At 43.1% G+C, this 18,144-nt stretch overlaps 1 protein-coding gene across 1 annotated transcript in view; it reads right to left on the reverse strand.

Annotated features, from left to right (window-relative positions):
- Nucleotides 1-717: 717 nt before the first annotated feature.
- LOC139375177 (lateral signaling target protein 2 homolog) overlaps nt 718-18,144 on the reverse strand; it is an 80,688-nt gene continuing 63,261 nt past the window's right edge. Inside the window, exons 9-14 of the mRNA XM_071116729.1 lie at nt 17,397-17,495; nt 16,860-17,023; nt 3,495-3,605; nt 3,236-3,340; nt 3,018-3,121; nt 718-2,915 (exon numbers count right to left, since the gene is read on the reverse strand). Coding sequence (XP_070972830.1) covers nt 2,784-2,915; nt 3,018-3,121; nt 3,236-3,340; nt 3,495-3,605; nt 16,860-17,023; nt 17,397-17,495 — 715 coding nt within the window. The 3' untranslated portion in view covers nt 718-2,783. The remainder of the gene's footprint in view (nt 2,916-3,017; nt 3,122-3,235; nt 3,341-3,494; nt 3,606-16,859; nt 17,024-17,396; nt 17,496-18,144) is intronic.

Below are 18,144 nucleotides of genomic sequence, written 5' to 3' on the forward strand. Positions count from 1 at the left end.
AAAAGGCAACTTTAATCCTACCCCCAGAAGAACAGACAGACAGACCCACCATACCAGTCATAGTGGGTCTAACAAGATCCATATATGTTTTCAGCAATGCTTATCACATCCCCTGAAGAATAATTGTAAACATTCCATTGTTAGGGGTGTTACACTAATGTACTAAGGATAACATAGCTACATTTATCAGACAGCAGGTAATGCTGCATGAAATGAATAGGTGCTGCCACCCAGTGGGACTGGGATGTAATCTCACCTGAGAACGTGACAAGAGGCAGGGAACGTTTGTCTGGCTACCCAGCCAAATGGCGTTTATAGGGTGTGCACTAGTTTCCACAGCCATATATCACAGAAATTCGTGAAACAAAAAGTAACTTTTTTGGTTTTAGTTTAATATTAGGCATACGGTTAGCAGTGTGGTTAAGGTTAAATGTGAGATTAGGTTTAAGAATAGAAATGGTTAGAAATAGGCGGAGTTTATGACTTTGAGGCTGTCGTGATCGATAGAGCAGCTGAGATACATTCAGGGTCTTCAGGCAAGGGTAGCGTGCTCCAATGACATGAAATCCCTTTGGATCAAGTTGTGTGTGATTGATGCTGTGCACACAAGGGTCAAGACCATATCAATGACAGGTTGACATAAATGTCACAACTGCCTGAGAAAATAAGACGAACATGAATGGATAGTAGTAACACAGAAATTAGGATACACACTTATTCAAAGGAAAAAGTCATTTAATTTTAATTTACATGGCATTTAAAATTAATAACATTCTTTCAGTTTTCCCAAATGTTTCACATGGCTCTTATTACTGAAATATGCTAGCCTTTACAAAATAACAAGCTCTGAAGTAATAGGATACACGGTCCTTGAATTACCGCACCATACTGAAAAAGTAGTAATAGATTTATAGATTTACAATTTAATTTTGTTTATAAAACAATAGCGTAATTTTAAGGTCTTTACATTTTCCGCAATACAAATAAACCGTGTAGAAGTATAAAGCGATCTAGACAAGATAAAGCCTGAGAATTAGCTTATAAATCAGGGCAGATTTGATATAACTGGCGCATCCGTGAAGCGTAGAAGGCCATGGTTGTTTGAGCCAGTTATGTCAGATTGACCATTCCTCTATTCACATCAACTCAAACACATTCTCCATTGTAACCTAGATGATGGTGAAGCTTTCCCTCCACATCAGAAATGACTCGAGGGAGCAGGCAGAAATCATGATGTAAGAGTAGAGGAAGTGGTTATCTACTGGGAATAGTAATACTTTGTGCAGAGAGTTATGGGGATAATGTATAACCAGGTAAGGATGAACAAAACAGTCTAGTTTCAATTTAACTTACTATCTGTAACATATTCTAACTGATCTCCCTACAGATCACATATGTTTCTGCAACAGCAGCAGCAGCTGGCATGTAATTTAGATCATGAAAATGGACATCAATGCTTAGTGTAGTAGTAGAGGTTCGTCTCGGTTTTGGTGAATCCTGTCTAGAAAAGTTTGCTATCAGTGTGACCCCTGGGAGAGTTGAAATATACTTAAGATAAATGTGTTTGGCAACAACATACACAGAGGGAAAAACTATATTGCACAATCAGAAGGAAACAAAGCTGCCTTGACCAACTGATGGGAGACAGGTATCATAAACCTCTAAATAGTGGTGATATGCACTCCATGATTCTAACAATCAATTAATATAGATACTGATGTGTGGTAGGAGGTTAAAGTCTCTCTCCACCAGAGGGCATTAAATGCCTGAGAGAGTGACTGATGTGACCATGTCAATCTCAGAGGTTGAGGAGTAGCATGTTAAAGATGGGATGAGAAAAAGCTTTTTTTTTTTAAATAAACATTGTATGTTGTGACTGTAAAAGCAAATGGGCACAGCCCACATTGTCATTAAAGGCCAGCTAATCTTTGTGTCCTTTGACACAGTCGATAAAATACAAATCCCATATGAAATTAAATCACAAATTAAATTGCCGTTAAAAACATTGGCAAATTTCCGTGGTAGGAATCAATACATAAAATCTATTTTTTTGTTGCTTCGCTATTTAGGTAGCCTGATGAGGATTGCTTTCCCCTCCTCATCCTCACAGCATCAGGAATTACATGACAAACTAAAATTAAATCTTCTAGAGCCATTGCGGCCAAACAAGCGAGATCAGTTGTGCGGAGATCATCATCACTATCAACATAATTATCCTTATTTACATGTTTATTATGACTTCCATTCTTTAACGTAATCGGAGCCCTGTCAGAGCTCTGGCACAAGTGTGGGAAGCCCGCTAAAGCATAGGACATGATGTCAGAAGGCCTTTGTTATACACAAGCAATAAAACAGAAAAGGCTTTCTCTCCCTCTTCAGCTGCAAATATTCCCAGAAGCTGTTCCTAAAGCACTGGACCGGTCCAGAGTAGCCTGTTCAAAACCCTACTTCCAGTTTTTTCTTCATCTGCCTCTATAGGCAGGCAGGCAGGCAGGCAAGCAGGCAGGCAGGCAGGCAGGCAGGCAGGCATCAGTGAGTCAGGAGGAGGACAGCATAGCATTAGGCCCTTTGGTTCCCTTTCAGGCAGCAGCAGCATCTCAAAAACAACAGAAAGGGTCTAATCATAGTTTATGCGCCTCCACATCCACCTCGTTCCATCTCTCTGCCCTCTCATCCATGTCCTCCTTATTCCAAAGCCTTGCCTTGCTGTGCAGTGTGATGAAGATGATCGATAAGGTTGCTCTGGGGGGGGGGGGGGGTGAAATCGGTTGATACAGCAGGGGTCAGATGCCAGTCTTGTCACTGTAGAACGGTGTGACGTGGAACATGTAGCAGTGCGTACACACCCTGACGGCCTTCACCTGGCCGTACCGCGGTAACGGGGCTGAGTGGGAGGAGCAGCGAGAGCAGAAAATCTAAAATGACACAGAACAAACAAGGTACATTTGATTGCTCTTCATTTATTTGATGTAGTATAGACAATTCTAAAGGAGATCTGTTCAGGTGTTTTGTGTTACCTTGCCACAGCTCCTACAGTGGTGCTTTCTGCGAATGACGGTGAAGGGGGCCTTACAGGTGATGCAGGAGTCACATTCCTCATCAGGAACCCAGTCTGGGGGATCTACAGGGGAAAAGCAGGGGCACATTAATAGTGATGCTTGTTTATATGAATGGAACACTGTGTGCATGCACGTCATGTGTGTATGTGTTTTAAGGAGAAAAGAGAGGTGTTGACCTTCAAACTGTCCCTCCAGGGCCTTGGCTGCCAGCTCCGAGGAGGAGATGGTCTCCTGACAGAGAGAACAGTCCTCCAGCACAGCACTGCGAAGCCCTGGACATGCTGCACCACCACACAGAGCACAGCCGTGTCATTACAATTAACATTACCATCACAGACAAACACACTGGAAGAACTACACTAAGACACCTGACATTACTGCAAGTTAACCCTGATGTAAAGATAAAAAACCTAAACAGAAGCATCTGTTCCTCACCCTTCTCCTTGTCATTGTCCCCCTGCTCAGAGGTAGCCATGACTTCAAACAGTGTCTTCAGAATGCTTCGAAGGTCGGCGGCATAGTTTGTCTGCAGCTGGTCAGCAACACCTGGAGGTCAAGGGGTCAAGAGGAACCAATGACATTATTATTAATTGTTTTTATTAGGATCACCATTAGCCGACACCAATGGCGAAATCTAGTCTTACTAGGGTGCAACACAAAGAAAAATACATTAATGACAAAATACTTTATAATTCACATATATTTAAAAACATTAACATGTAGTGTGTGTGTGTGTGTGTGTGTGTGTATCTTTCAGTTACAAATATGTCACATGGGGAGAGGCGTTGCTTTATTTGTTTTTTTAAACCAGGTTTGCTGTTCACTTGCGCTGTATGAGATGAAATCATGGCTCTGTATAATATTGTAAGTTTCCTTGAATTTGACCTGGGGACTGTGAAAAGACCCTTGGTGGCATGTCTGGTGGGGTAAGTGTGTGCATCAGTGCTGTGTGTAAGTTACTACACAAACTATTTGGAATTTCCAACACATTGTTTCTTATAAAAACAAGAAGCGATGTAGTCAATCGTTTCTCAACTCTTAGCCAAGAGAGACTGGATATTAGCCCTCTGATTACAATGAAGAGCAAAACCTGCCACTCTGTTCTAGGCCAGCTTAACTAGGTCCTTCTAGTATAACTGGACAATAATCAAGATAGGATAAAACTAGAGCCTGCAGGACTTTCTTTGTGGAGTGTGGTGTCAAAAAACATAGCATCTTTTTATTACGGACAGACCTCTACCCATCTTTACAACCACTGAATCAATATGTTTTGAACATAAGTTTACATTCGAAAGTAATTTACTCTCCTCAACTTGCGCAACAGTCACACCATTCATTACCAGATTCAGCTGAGGTCTAGAATTTAAGGAATGATTTGTACCATATACAATAATCTTCATTTTAGAGATGTTCAGGACCAGTTTATTACTGGCCACCCATTCTAACTGACTGCAACTCTGTTTAGGCTTGCAGTGATTTCACAAGCTGTGGTTGCTGATTTGTATTGGGTTGAACCGTCATCGTGGACATATAAGCTTTGTTAAATGCCAGTGGTAGGTCATTGGTAAAAATAGAAAAGAGTCGAAGGGAGCTGCCCTGGCGATACACCACACAATGAACAACGGTGTTGGAGGAGATGGCTGCCGTTTTACGGGCTCCTAACCAGTTGTGCTATTGTGTGTGTGCTTTTTTGCATTATTTGTAACTTATTTTGTACATAATGTTTCTGCCACCGTCTCTTATGACCGAAAATACCTTCTGGATATCAGGACAGCGATTACTCACCTCCTACTGGACAAATATATTTTCTTTAACTAGTCAGACGCAAAGGATTTACTTCAGACACCCAACAAGGCCCAAATCTCTGATTCGCATGAGAAGGAGATATCGAGACATAGGTTGGGGTGTCTTGTAAGGATCCAACGGCGAGTGGGTAATCCAACTCTACCATCAGTCCTATTAGCCCACGTGCAATCATTGGATAGCAAACTGGACGAGCTTCGGTAAACACTATCATACCAACTGGACATTAAGAACTGTAATATCTCATGTTACACAGAGTCGTGGCTGAACGACGACATGGATAACAGTTGGCTGGGTTTTCCGTTCATCGGCAAGATAGAATAGCTGCCTCCGGTAAGTACAAGGGGTGGCGTTCTGTGTCAAATTGTCAATAACAGCTGGTGCACAAAATCGAATATTAAGGAACGCTCAAGGTTTTACTTGCCTGAAGTAGAGAATCTCATGATAAGCTGTAGACCACACTATTTATCACGAGAGTTATCTATATTTTTCATAGCTGTCTATTTACCACCACAAACTGATGCTGGCACTAAGATCGCACTCACCGAGCTGTATAAGGCCATAAGCAAACAAGAAAACCGGGGAGCCAAGTGGCCGGGGACTTTAATGAAAGGAAACTTAAATCCGTTTGACCCAATTTCAACCAGCATGTTACATGTGCAACCAAAAGAAGAAGAACAAACAAAAAACAACAACTCTAGACCACCTTTACTCCACACTCAGAGACACGTATCAAGCTCTCCCTCACCTTCCATTTTGGCAAATCTGACCATAACTCAATCCTCCTAATTCCTGTTTACAAGTAAAAACTATAGCAGGAAGTACCAGTGACTCAATCAATACGGTGGTCAGATGACACAGATGCTAAACTACAGGACTGTTTTGCTAGCACAGACTGGAATATGTTCTGGGATTCTTCCGATGGCATTGAGGAGTACACCACATGATCCCCACAGTGACTGTACGTACATACCCTAACCAGAAGCCATGGATTACAGGCAACATCCGCACTGAGCTAAAGGGTAGAGCTGCCGCTTTCAAGGAGCGGAACTCTAACCCGGAAGCTTATAAAGAATCCCGCTATGCCCTCCAACGAACCATCAAACAGGCAAAGTGTCAATACAGGACTAAGATTGAATCCTACTACACCGGCTCCAACACTTGTCGGATGTGGCAGGGCTTGCAAACTATTACGGACTACAAAGGGAAGAACAGCCGCGAGCTCAACAGTGACACGAGCCTAACAGACGAGCCAAATTACTTATATGCTCGCGCCGAGGCACGCAACACTGAATGCAGGAGAGCACCAGCTGTTCCGGATGACAGTGTGATAACACTCTCCTTAGCCGATGCCAGACGGATTACCAGGACACGTCTCTGAGCATGCGTTGACCAACTGGCAAGTGTCTTCACTGACATTTTCAACCTGTCCCTGACCGATTCTGTAATACCAACATGTTTCAAGCAGACCGTCATAGTTCCTTTGTCAAAGAAAACCTGCCTAAATGACTCTAGACCCATAGCACTCACGTCTGTAGCCATGAAGCGCTTTGAAAGGCTGGTCATGGCTCACAACACCATTATCCCAGAAAACCTAGACCGACAACAATTTGCATACCGCCCCAACAGATCCACAATGACGCAATCTCTATTGCACTCCACACTGCCCTTTCCCACCTGAACAAAAGGAACACCTACGTGAGAAAGCTATTAATTGACTACAGCTCAGTGTTCAACACCATAGTGCCCTGAAAGCTCATCACTAAGCTAAGGACCCTGGGACTAAACACCTCCCTCTGCAACTGGATTCTGGACTTCCTGACAGCCGCCGCCGCCCCCCCCCCCCAGGCGGTAAGGGTAGGTAACACATCTGCTACGCTGATCCTCAACATGGGGTCCCTCAGGGGTGTGTGCTCAGTCCCCTCCTGTACTCCCTGTTCATCCATGACTGCATGGCCAAGCTCGACTCCAACACCACCATTCATTCTGCCGATGACAAAAATAGTGGTAGGCCTGATCACCGACAACGATGAGACAGCCTATAGGGAGATCAGAGAACTGGCAGTGTGGTGCCAGGAGAACAACCTCTCCCTCAACGTGATCAAGACAAAGGAGATGACTGTGGACTACAGGAAAAGGAGGGCAGAGCACGTCCCCATTCTCATTGATGGGGCTGCAGTGGAGCAGGTTGAGAGCAGGTTCCTTGGTGTCCACATCACCAACGAACTATCATGGTCCAAAAACACACCAAGACAGTCGTGAAGAGGGCACGACAAAACCTATTCCCCCTCATGAGACTGAAAAGATTTGGCATGGGTCCTCAGATCCTCAAAAGATTCTACAGCTGCACTATCGAGAGCATCCTGATTGGTTGCATCACTGCCTGGTATGGCAACTGCTCGGCCTCCGACCGCAAGGCACTACAAAGGGTAGTGCGTACTGCCCAGTACATCACTGGTGCCAAGCTTCCTTCCATCCAGGACCTCTATACCAGACGATGTCAGAGGAAGGCCCTAAAAATTCCAAATGACTCCAGTCATTTGTGTTCTCTCTGCTACCGCACAGTAAGCGGTACCGGACCGCCAAGTCTAGGTCCAAAAGGCTTCTTAACAGCTTCTACCCCCAAGCCATAAGACTCCAGAACAGCTAATAAAATGGCTACCTGGACTATTTGCATTGAGCCCCCCCCACCCCAATTTTTACACTGCTGCCACTCTGTTTATTATCTATGCATTGTCACTTTACCTACATGTACATATTACCTTAATTACCTCTAACCTGTACCCCCGCACATTAATTCTGTACCCCCGCACTCTAACCCTGTATATAGCCTCATTACTCTTATTTTATTGTTGCTCTTTATTATTTGTTGTTCAATTTTCTTTTTTTCAGTTTTAGTAAATACTTTAACACTTATTCTTCTTAAAACGGCATTGTTAGTTAAGGGCTTGCAAGTAAGCATTTCACTGTAAGGTCTGTTGTATTCAGCGCATGTGACAAATACAATTATCAGATTTTTGACTTCACATGTTTAACATTAGAGAAGCTTCCATTAAAGAAAACCCTCTTCTATTAGATAGATAGCTCTGAATCCACAATATGGCAGGGGTTAAAAAGACATAACACATATGTTTTTTCAACAGGTTATGGTCAATAATAAATCCTGCACTGATATCTACTAGTACAGCACCCACAATTGTCTTATTATACATTTCTTTGTCATTTGTGTCAGTGCAATACATGTTGAGTGCCCTTTTCTCTATAAGCATGCTGAAAGTCTGTTTTCGGGCAAACAATATTTTACAACAGTTTGCTAGGAGCCGGCAGCAAGGTTGGCTGTTAGAACCAGTCAAAGCCACGACCCATTCTTGGTTAGCGAAATTACTTTTGCTTCCCTCCAGGCCTGGGGACAAAAACTTTCCTCTAGGCTCAGATCAAAGTTATGACATAATATACTGTAGGAGTGGCTATAGAGTCAGCTACCATCCTCAGTAGCTTTCCATCTAAGTTGTCAATGTTAGGAGGTTTGTCATTATTGAGCTATACTTTTTCCACCTCTCCCACACTAACTTTAAAAATGTAAACATATGCTTTTTTTTCTTCCATTATTATTATTATTTTTATACATGAATAGGATGCCACACTGTTCATTGTTGGCATTTCCTGCTTAAGTTTGCCAACATCAAATGGTTTTGTGATGAATAAGCTTTCTGATTTGATGACCAATGGAGTTGAATTTGTCTTACAGCCCATAATTTCATTTAAAGTACTTTCCCCCCCATCATTCGTTATATCATTGACCTTGCCTTCATAATACAGTTACTTCGTTTCATTGAATTTAGTCACATAATTCAGCCAGTCAGATGTGCAGCCAGACTTATTAGCCACTCCTTTTGGCCTCTCTTCCAACCACACAGTTTTTCAATTCCTCATCAATCCATGGAGCCTTAACAGTTCTAACAGTCACTTTAACAGGTGCATGTTTATCAATAATTAGAAGAAGCAATTTCATAAATGAATCACGTGCAGTGTCTGGATGCTCCTTATCAAATAACAGAACAACAAAAATATACACTGCTCAAAAATATAAAGGGAACACTTAAACAACACAATGTAACTCCAAGTCAATCACACTTCTGTGAAATCAAACTGTCCACTTAGGAAGCAACACTGATTGACAATAAATTTCACATGCTGTTGTGCAAATGGAATAGACAACAGGTGGAAATTATAGGCAATTAGCAAGACACCCCCAATAAAGGAGTGGTTCTGCAGGTGGTGACCACAGACCACTTCTCAGTTCCTATGCTTCCTGGCTGATGTTTTGGTCACTTTTGAATGCTGGCAGTGCTTTCACTCTAGTGGTAGCATGAGACGGAGTCTACAACCCACACAAGTGGCTCAGGTAGTGCAGCTCATCCAGGATGACACATCAATGCGAGCTGTGGCAAGAAGGTTTGCTGTGTCTGTCAGTGTAGTGTCCAGAGCATGGAGGCGCTACCAGGAGACAAACCAGTACATCAGGAGACGTGGAGGAGGCCGTAGGAGGGCAACAACCCAGCAGCAGGACCGCTACCTCCGCCTTTGTGCAAGGAGGAGCAGGAGGAGCACTGCCAGAGACCTGCAAAATGACCTCCAGCATGCCACAAATGTGAATGTGTCTGCTCAAATGGTCAGAAAACAGACTCCATGAGGGTGGTATGAGGGCCCGACGTCCACAGGTGGGGGTTGTGCTTACAGCCCACCACCGTGCAGGACGTTTGGCATTTGCCAGAGAACACCAAGATTGGTAAATTCGCCACTCGCGCTCTGTGCTCTTCACAGATGAAAGCAGGTTCACACTGAGCACATGTGACTGGAGACGCGTCTGGAGACGCCGTGGAGAACGTTCTGCTGCCTGCAACATCCTCCAGCATGACCGGTTTGGCGGTGGGTCAGTCATGGTGTGGGGTGGCATTTATTTGGGGGGCCTCCATGTGCTCGCCAGAGGTAGCCTGACTGCCATTAGGTACCGAGATGAGATCCTCAGACCCCATATGCTGGTGCGGTTGGCCCTGGGTTCCTCCTAATGCAAGACAATGCTAGACCTCATGTGGCTGGAGTGTGTCAGCAGTTCCTGCAAGGGGCCCGCCCGTTCCCCAGACCTGAATCCAATTGAGCACATCTGGGACATCATGTCTCGCTCCATCCACCAACGCCACGTTGCACACAGACTGTCCAGGAGTTGGCGAATGCTTTAGTCCAGGTCTGGGAGGAGATCCCTCAGGAGACCATCCGCCACCTCATCAGGAGCATGCCCAGGCATTGTAGGGAGGTCATACAGGCACGTGGAGGCCACACACACTACTGAGCCTCATTTTGACTTGTTTTAAGGACATTACATCAAAGTTGGATCAGCCTGTAGTGTGGTTTTCCACTTTAATTTTGAATGTGACTCCAAATCCAGACCTCCATGGGTTGATAAATTTGATTTCCATTGATCATTTTTGTGTGATTTTGTTGTCAGCACATTCAACTATGTAAAGAAAAAAGTATTTAGAATATTTCATTCATTCAGATCTAGGATGTGTTATTTTAGTGTTCCCTTAATTTTTTTGAGCAGTGTATAAACTCAACAAAAAAAATAAAGGTCCTCTCAACTGCGTTTATTTTCAGCAAACTTAACATCTGTAAATATTTGTATGAACATAAGATTCAACCACTGAGACATAAACTGAACAAGTTCCACAGACATGTGACTAACAGAAATGGAATAATGTGTCCCTGAACAAAGGGGGGGTGCAAATCAAAAGTAAGTCAGTATCTGGTGTGGCCACAAGCTGCATTAAGTACTGCAGTGCATCTCCTCCTCATGGACTGCACCAGATTTGATAGTTCTTGCTTTGAGATGTTACCCCACTCTTACACCAAGGCACCTGCAAGTTCACCCTCCGATCCAACAGGTCCCAGACGTGCTCAATGGGATTGAGATCCGGGCTCTTTGCTGGCCATGGCAGAACACTGACATTACTGTCTTGCAGGAAATCACGCACAGAACGAGCAGTATGGCTGGCGGCATTGTCATGCTGGAGGGTCATGTCTGGATGAGCCTGCAGGAAATGTACCACATGAGGGAGGAGGAGGTCTTCCCTGTAATGCACAGAGTTGAGATTGCCTGCAATGACAACAAGCTCAGTTCGATGATGCTGTGACCCTCCACCTCCAAATCGATCCCGCTCCAGAGTACAGGACTCAGTGTAACGCTCATTCCTTCGAACATAAACGTGAATCCGACCATCACCCCTGGTGAGACAAAACCGCGACTCGTCAGTGAAGATCACTTTTTGCCAGTCCTGTCTGGTCCAGCGACTGTGGGTTTGTGCCCATAGGCGACGTTGTTGCCGGTGATGTCTGGTGAGGACCTGCCTTTCAACAGGCCAACAAGCCCTCAGTCCAGCCTCTCTCAGCCTATTGCAGACAGTCTGAGCAAATCAAATCAAATTTATTTATATAGCCCTTCGTACATCAGCTGATATCTCAAAGTGCTGTACAGAAACCCAGCCTAAAACCCCAAACAGCAAGCAATGCAGGTGTAGAGCACTGATGGAGGGATTGTGCGTTCCTGGTGTAACTCGGGCAGTTGTCATCCTGTACCTGTCCCACGGGTGTGATGTTCAGATGTAACGATCCTGTGCAGGTGTTGTTACACATGGTCTGCCACTGCGAGGACGTCCCGTCTCCCTGTAGCTCTGTCTTAGGCATCTCACAGTAAGGACATTGCAATTTATTGCCCTGGCCACATCTGCAGTCTTCATGCCTTCTTGCAGCATGCCTAAGGCACGTTCACGCAGATGAGCAGGGACCCTGGGCATCTTTCTTTTGGTGTTTGTCTAGAGTCGGTAGAAAGGCCTCTTTAGTGTCCTAAGTTTTCATAACTGTGACCTTAATTGCCTACCGTCTGTAAGCTGTTAGTTTCTTAAAGACCGTTCCACAGGTGCATGTTCATGAATTGTTTATGGTTAATTGAACAAGCATGGGAAACAATGAACAATGAAGATCTGTGAAGTTGGATTTTTACGAATTATCTTCCTGAAAAAGGGACGTTTCGTTTTTTGCTGAGTTCATAATCCACATAGCTAAATATTTAGCTATGATCTCTTACACAGTATTTTAGGCCCAGCTTTCAGAACCTGGGCTTTCCTGGATACAACCACTACATTATGATCCCTGCATCCATTGGGAACGGATACAGCTTTAGAACAAAGTTCTACAGTATTAATACAAATATGATCAATACATGTGGATGATATAACTCAAGTAGCATTTGTAAACACCCTAATAGGTTGATTAATAACCTGAACCAGATTAGAAATCTTGAGCGGCCAGCATGATGAGCGGCGATCTTGATGAAAACCAGTCAATATTCAGGTCCCCAAGAAAGTAGACCTCTCTGTTTACATCATATACACTATTAAGGATTGTACACACAGACATTATCTAGGTACTGACTGTTAGCACTTGGTGGCCTATAGCAACATTGTAAAATAATAGGCTTCGATGAGACTGGTGAACCTGAAACCATAACGCTTTAATAACACTTGACATGAGATCTTGTCTAAGCATTACAGGGATATGGCTCTGAATATATACAGCAACACCTCCCCCATAGGCATTCCTGTCTCTTCTGTAGATATGATATCCTTGAATTGCTACTGCTGTATCATGCAAGGAACTATCTAAGTGAGTCTCAGAAGTGGCTAATATATGAATGTTATCTGATGTTATCAAGTTAATGATTTCATGAACCTTATTACAAAACATTAGGAATACCTTCCTAATTTTGATTTGCACCTCCTTTTGCCCTCAGAACAGCCTCAAATCGTCGGGGCATGGACTCTACAAGGTGTCGAAAGCACTCCACAGGGATTCTGACCCATGTTGATTCCAATGCTTCGAACAGTTGTGTCAAGTTGGCTGGATGTCCTTTGGGTGGTGGACCATTTTTAGCCCTTTCCTGGGTAGTTTATCAGAAATGGAAATAAAAATGGAAAAGAACAAACAAAGCAAAAAATAAAAACAGCATTCCATCAATCAGTTTGTGTGTGTAATTGTGTGTGTGCTGGGGGGTTGAAGCTACGAAACGACATGCTTGGCTCTCATCCCTTCCAGGCTTTTGGGAGGGAGGGTGGACAATAAGACTGTCACAGTGGATGTAAGTAATGTCCCCACGCACTTTGGCAGCTTTCATGGCTGGAATAAGTTCTTTCCTCTTCTGGCGCACTGCTTCAGGATAGTCCTCGTTGTCCTGTCCAGGTCTTGTGTGGAGATTTTGCAATTCCATCCCCAACAATATTGTTCCGACTTGATTCTCCCTCAAGATAATCAGATTTCTCTGTCATTGTTATCATGGATTCACATACACAACTGATGTCCTCTCTCAATGACTTACAGATTGCGGTCATCTTGCCGTTCTCCTCTTTAAACTCATCGAGCTGACACTGGGAGAACTGCTAACTGTTCTTCAGTTCCTGGACCTCTCTGGTCAGATAACTAATAAAAGAATGGACTGACTCCACCAGTATTTGGACAAAATGGCATCAAGTTCTCTTTTTGTTGTAAAAATTGCTTGTAGAACAATTTTTGTCCTCAACGGTACTCCCACCGGCTTTGGTCTTTGTCATGGTAGTAATGTGGGCTACTTTGTTACTCCTCTCAGTTCCAGACAGGTCAGGTCGCAAGGCAGACGGAAACAGCAGAGATTCAAAACAGTCACTACCGGGACAATCCGTAATCCTAGCTGAATGGGCTGTGGGGTGTGTACAAGCTGCTAAGAAAACCTGGCTAGCTTGATAGCTAGCTAACTAACGTTACTTAGCTGCTAGGCTAGTGTCTGCGCCAACAAGGGAACAATGAGCTACTTCTCTGGAGCAAAATAGACCTGCTATTCTTCCATGTAATATATTGAACGCCCTACACCGTGATGGTGAATAAATAAGTCCATTAATTCATAGTTATTTTGCAAAAGAAAGCCACGAGAAAGATACACGTTTCAATGCATGCCACTGGAACGGGTGTCGTGCAAGCTAGGCATAAACAGGATACCGGGTGCAACTGTGGTGCATATGAGAAAAGCCAAGTAGGCTAGTGCATTGTGGAATACAGTGTAAAGCCGTTGGAGGGTGTTTGGAGTACAGATCAGTAAAGTAATAAAAGTACATTTACATTTTATTTTGGAGTCAAAGTATTAATAACAAAATAAACAAACATGAGCAACATAGACTGATTTACCCCATCAAACTACAGCTATACCCTTGGAGCGAGAGACCACTATCCGTTCTTGGATCCCTATTGTTTTCTCTATATATGCAGCCTCTTGGTGATGTCATTCAGAAACACAATGTCAACTTTCCCTGTTATGCAGACGACACACAAGCTGTACGTTTAGATGTAACATGGTGAAATCCCAAAATTGCCTACCCTGGAGGCGTGTGTTTCAGACAAGAGGAAGTGAATAGAGGAAAATGTTTTACTTTTAAACTCGGACAAAACAGAGATGCTAGTTCTAGGTCCCAAGAAACAAAGAGATCTGCAGTCAGTCCTGACAATGAATCTCGAGGGTTGTACAGTCTCAAATAAAACTGAAGGACCTCAGCGTTACTCTGGACCCTGATCTCTACTTCAATGAACATATAAAAATTATTTAATGACCAGCTTCGCATGTCATCTTCGTAACATTTGAAAATTCTGAAACTTTTTTGGCCAACTTTGATGCAGAAACGCTAATCAATGCTTTTGTCACTTCAAGATTAGACTACTGCAATGCTCTACTCTCCGGCTACCTGGATAAGGCACTAAATAACCTTCAGCTAGTTCTAAATTAGAGGTCGACCGATTAACCGGAATAGCCGATTTCAAGTTTTCATAACAATCGGAAATCGGCATTTTTGGACACCGATCATGGACGATTACATTGCACTCCGAGGAGACTGCGTGGCAGGCTGACTACCTGTTATGTGAGTGCAGCAAGGAGCCAAGGTAAGGTGCTAGCTAGCATTAAATGTATCTTATAAAAAACAATCAAACATAATCACTAGTTAACTACACATGATTGATGACATTACTAGTTTATCTAGCTTGTCCTGCGTTGCATATAATTGATGTGGTGCCTGTTAATTTATCATTGCATCATAGCCTACTACGCTAAACAGGTGATTTAAAAAGCGCATTCGCGAAAAAAGCACTGTCGTTGCACCAATGTGTGCCTAACCATTAACATTCAACCTTTCTTAAAATCAATACACAAGTATATATTTTTAAACCTGCATATTTAGTTAATATTGCCTGCTAACATGAATTTCTTTTAACAAGGGAAATTGTGTCACTTCTCTAGCGTTCTGTGCAACAGAGTCATGGTATATGCAGCAGTTTGGGCCGCCTGGCTCGTTGCGAACTAATTTGCCAGAATTTTACGTAATTATGACATGACGGTGAAGGTTGTGCAATGTCACAGGAATATTTAGACTTAAAACGGTTCCGTATTTCACTGAAAAAATAAACGTTTTATTTTCGAAATGATAGTTTCCGGATTTGACCATATTAATGACCTAAGGCTCGTATTTCTGTGTGTTATGTTACAATTAAGTCTATAATGTGATATTTGATAGAGCAGTCTGGCTGAGCGGTGGTAGGCAGCAGCAGGCTCATAAGCATTCATTCAAACAGCACTTTCGTGCCTTTGCCAGCAGCTCTTCGCAATGCTTCAAGCATTGAGCTGTTTATGACTTCAAGCCTATCAACTCCTGAGATTAGGCTGGTGTAACCGATGTGAAATGGATAGCTAGTTAGCAAGGTGCGCGCTAATAGCGTTTCAAACGTCACTCGCTCTGAGACTTGGAGTAGTTGTTCCCCTTGCACTGCAAGGGTCGTGGATTTTGTGGAGCGATAGGTAACGATGCTTCGAGTGTGGCTGTTGTCGATGTGTTCCTGGTTTGAGCCCAGGTAGGGGCGAGGAGAGGGACGGAAGCTATACTGTTACACTGGCAATAGTAAAGTGCCTATAAGAACATCCAATAGTCAAAGGTATATGAAATACAAAATGGTAGAAAGAGAAATAGTCCTATAATTCATTTAATAACCTCAACCTAAAACTTCTTACCTGGGAATATTGAAGACTCATGTTAAAAGGAACCACCAGCTTTCATATGTTCTCATGTTCTGAGAAAGGAACTTAAACGTTAGCTTTCTTACATGGCACATATTGCACTTTTACTTTCTTCTCCAACACTTTGTTTTTGCATTATTTAAACCAAATTGAACATGTTTCATTATTTATTTGAGGCTAAATTGATTTGATTGATGTATTATATTAAGTTAAAATAAGTGTTCTTTCAATATTGTTGTAATTGTCATTATTACAAATAAATAATAATAAAATGTTTCGGACTAGAGTCCGTCTGTTATATATGGTGTAATTCTCCTGTCTTATCTGGTGTCCTGTGGGTTCTTAGATATGTTTGCTCTAATCCCCCCCCCCCCCCCCCCCCTGAGGACCATGCCTCAGGTCTACCTGGCCTGATGACTCCTGCCTGTCCTGTCCCCAGTTACCTGGTCGTCCTAGCCCCCCCCACACATACTGTCTCGACCTCTAAATGCTCAGCTGAAATGCCAACTTACATTAACTCCCGAGGTGCTGACCTCTTGCACTCTGTACAACCACTGTGATTATTATTTGACCCTACCTGTCTTCTATGAACATCTTGAAGAACGACCTGGCCTTACCGGTCACGTACTCTTATAATCTCCACCGGGCACAGCCAGAAGAGCAAGCCTGGTTACCATCTTGGTTGTTTCCTAGATTCTTGACTTTGTAGGGAGTTTTTCCGAGCCACCGTGCCACTACATCTGCATTAGTCGCTCTCTGGGGTTTTAGGCTCGGTTACTGTACAAGCACTTTGTGACAACTGCTGTTGTAAAAAAGGGCTCTATAAATACATTTGATTGATTGATTAAGAGACATACCCGATATGCAGACGAAGAGGCGGTGGATGAGGTCACTGCTGCTGTGGAAGCGCGAGCGGATCTTGTTCCTGGCGGCCATCTTAGCAGCCTGCAGGGCCAGCTGGATTTCATGATGGTCCAGATCCTCTGACGTCCCCGAGCTTGTGGTCAGACTGCTGACAGGGCTGGAGCAGACAGGGGGAGCGCACATGCAGAGAGAGAGAGAGAGAGAGAGATGGAGACATACAGTGAAGGAAGATGGAGACAGAATGGAGAGAGGGGCAGGGGCGGGACAGTCACATTCATTGTAATTCTTATCAACACACAACACTGCTCACCAGCATATTGTGTACTGTAATGAATATGCATTGTACAATAGGGGTTGTGTTTGATTTCAATCTCAAAGTGAGTAATAGGTGAAATAGAGATGTTGATGGGAAAGATTTATGACCATAAGCTGTAACATAGGGATGTATGAAACAGAAACACACACACACACACACACACACACACACACACACTAAAGATACAGCCGCTCACAAATGGGTCAGCGGTTACCTGGCTGTGTAAGCACTGCTGGACAGACTACATGTGGTGACAGACACACTCTCACAGTCACTACTGGAGACTGAGCTGAGAGGAGAGTCCTGAAAAAAACTGGGAATAACAAAAAAAGAGGAAACGCTAAATAATTAAATAAAAAATAAACTGATAACAGATGGGCAATATAAAATAGGATCTGTGAATGTTACGCTACAAGAGTAGCATAAAGCAAAGTGCAAATAGCAAACAGAACATAAAACCGGATGACAAGATGTGGACTAAATTAGCCAGAGACCAGACGTGAAGGAAGTTCTTTCAAAAGAGATAAATGACTAAGGTAAATGACTGTTGTTGAAGCCTACCTGATATGAAACAGAGCCCTAATAACACATCACCCAAACACCACATATATAGCACAGTGCATTCTGAAAGGATTCAGACCCCTTGACTTTGTCCACATTTTGTTATGTTACAGCCTTATTCTAAAATTGATTAAATTGCCTCCCCCCCCCGCCCCTTATCAATCTACATATAATACACCATAATGACAAAGCAAAAACAGATGTAAACATTTTGCAAATGTATTAAAAGTAATACAAATAAATAGCTTCTACACATACAATTCCAGTCAAAGTTGACACACCTACTCATTCCAGGGTCTTTCTTTCTTTGTACTGTTTTCTACATTGTAGAATAACAGTGAAGACAAAACAATGAAATAACACATATGGAATCATGTAGTAACCAAAAAAGTGTTAAACAA

The sequence above is a fragment of the Oncorhynchus clarkii genome, chromosome 19 (genome assembly GCF_045791955.1).
Source record: "Oncorhynchus clarkii lewisi isolate Uvic-CL-2024 chromosome 19, UVic_Ocla_1.0, whole genome shotgun sequence".
Taxonomy (NCBI): domain Eukaryota; kingdom Metazoa; phylum Chordata; class Actinopteri; order Salmoniformes; family Salmonidae; genus Oncorhynchus; species Oncorhynchus clarkii.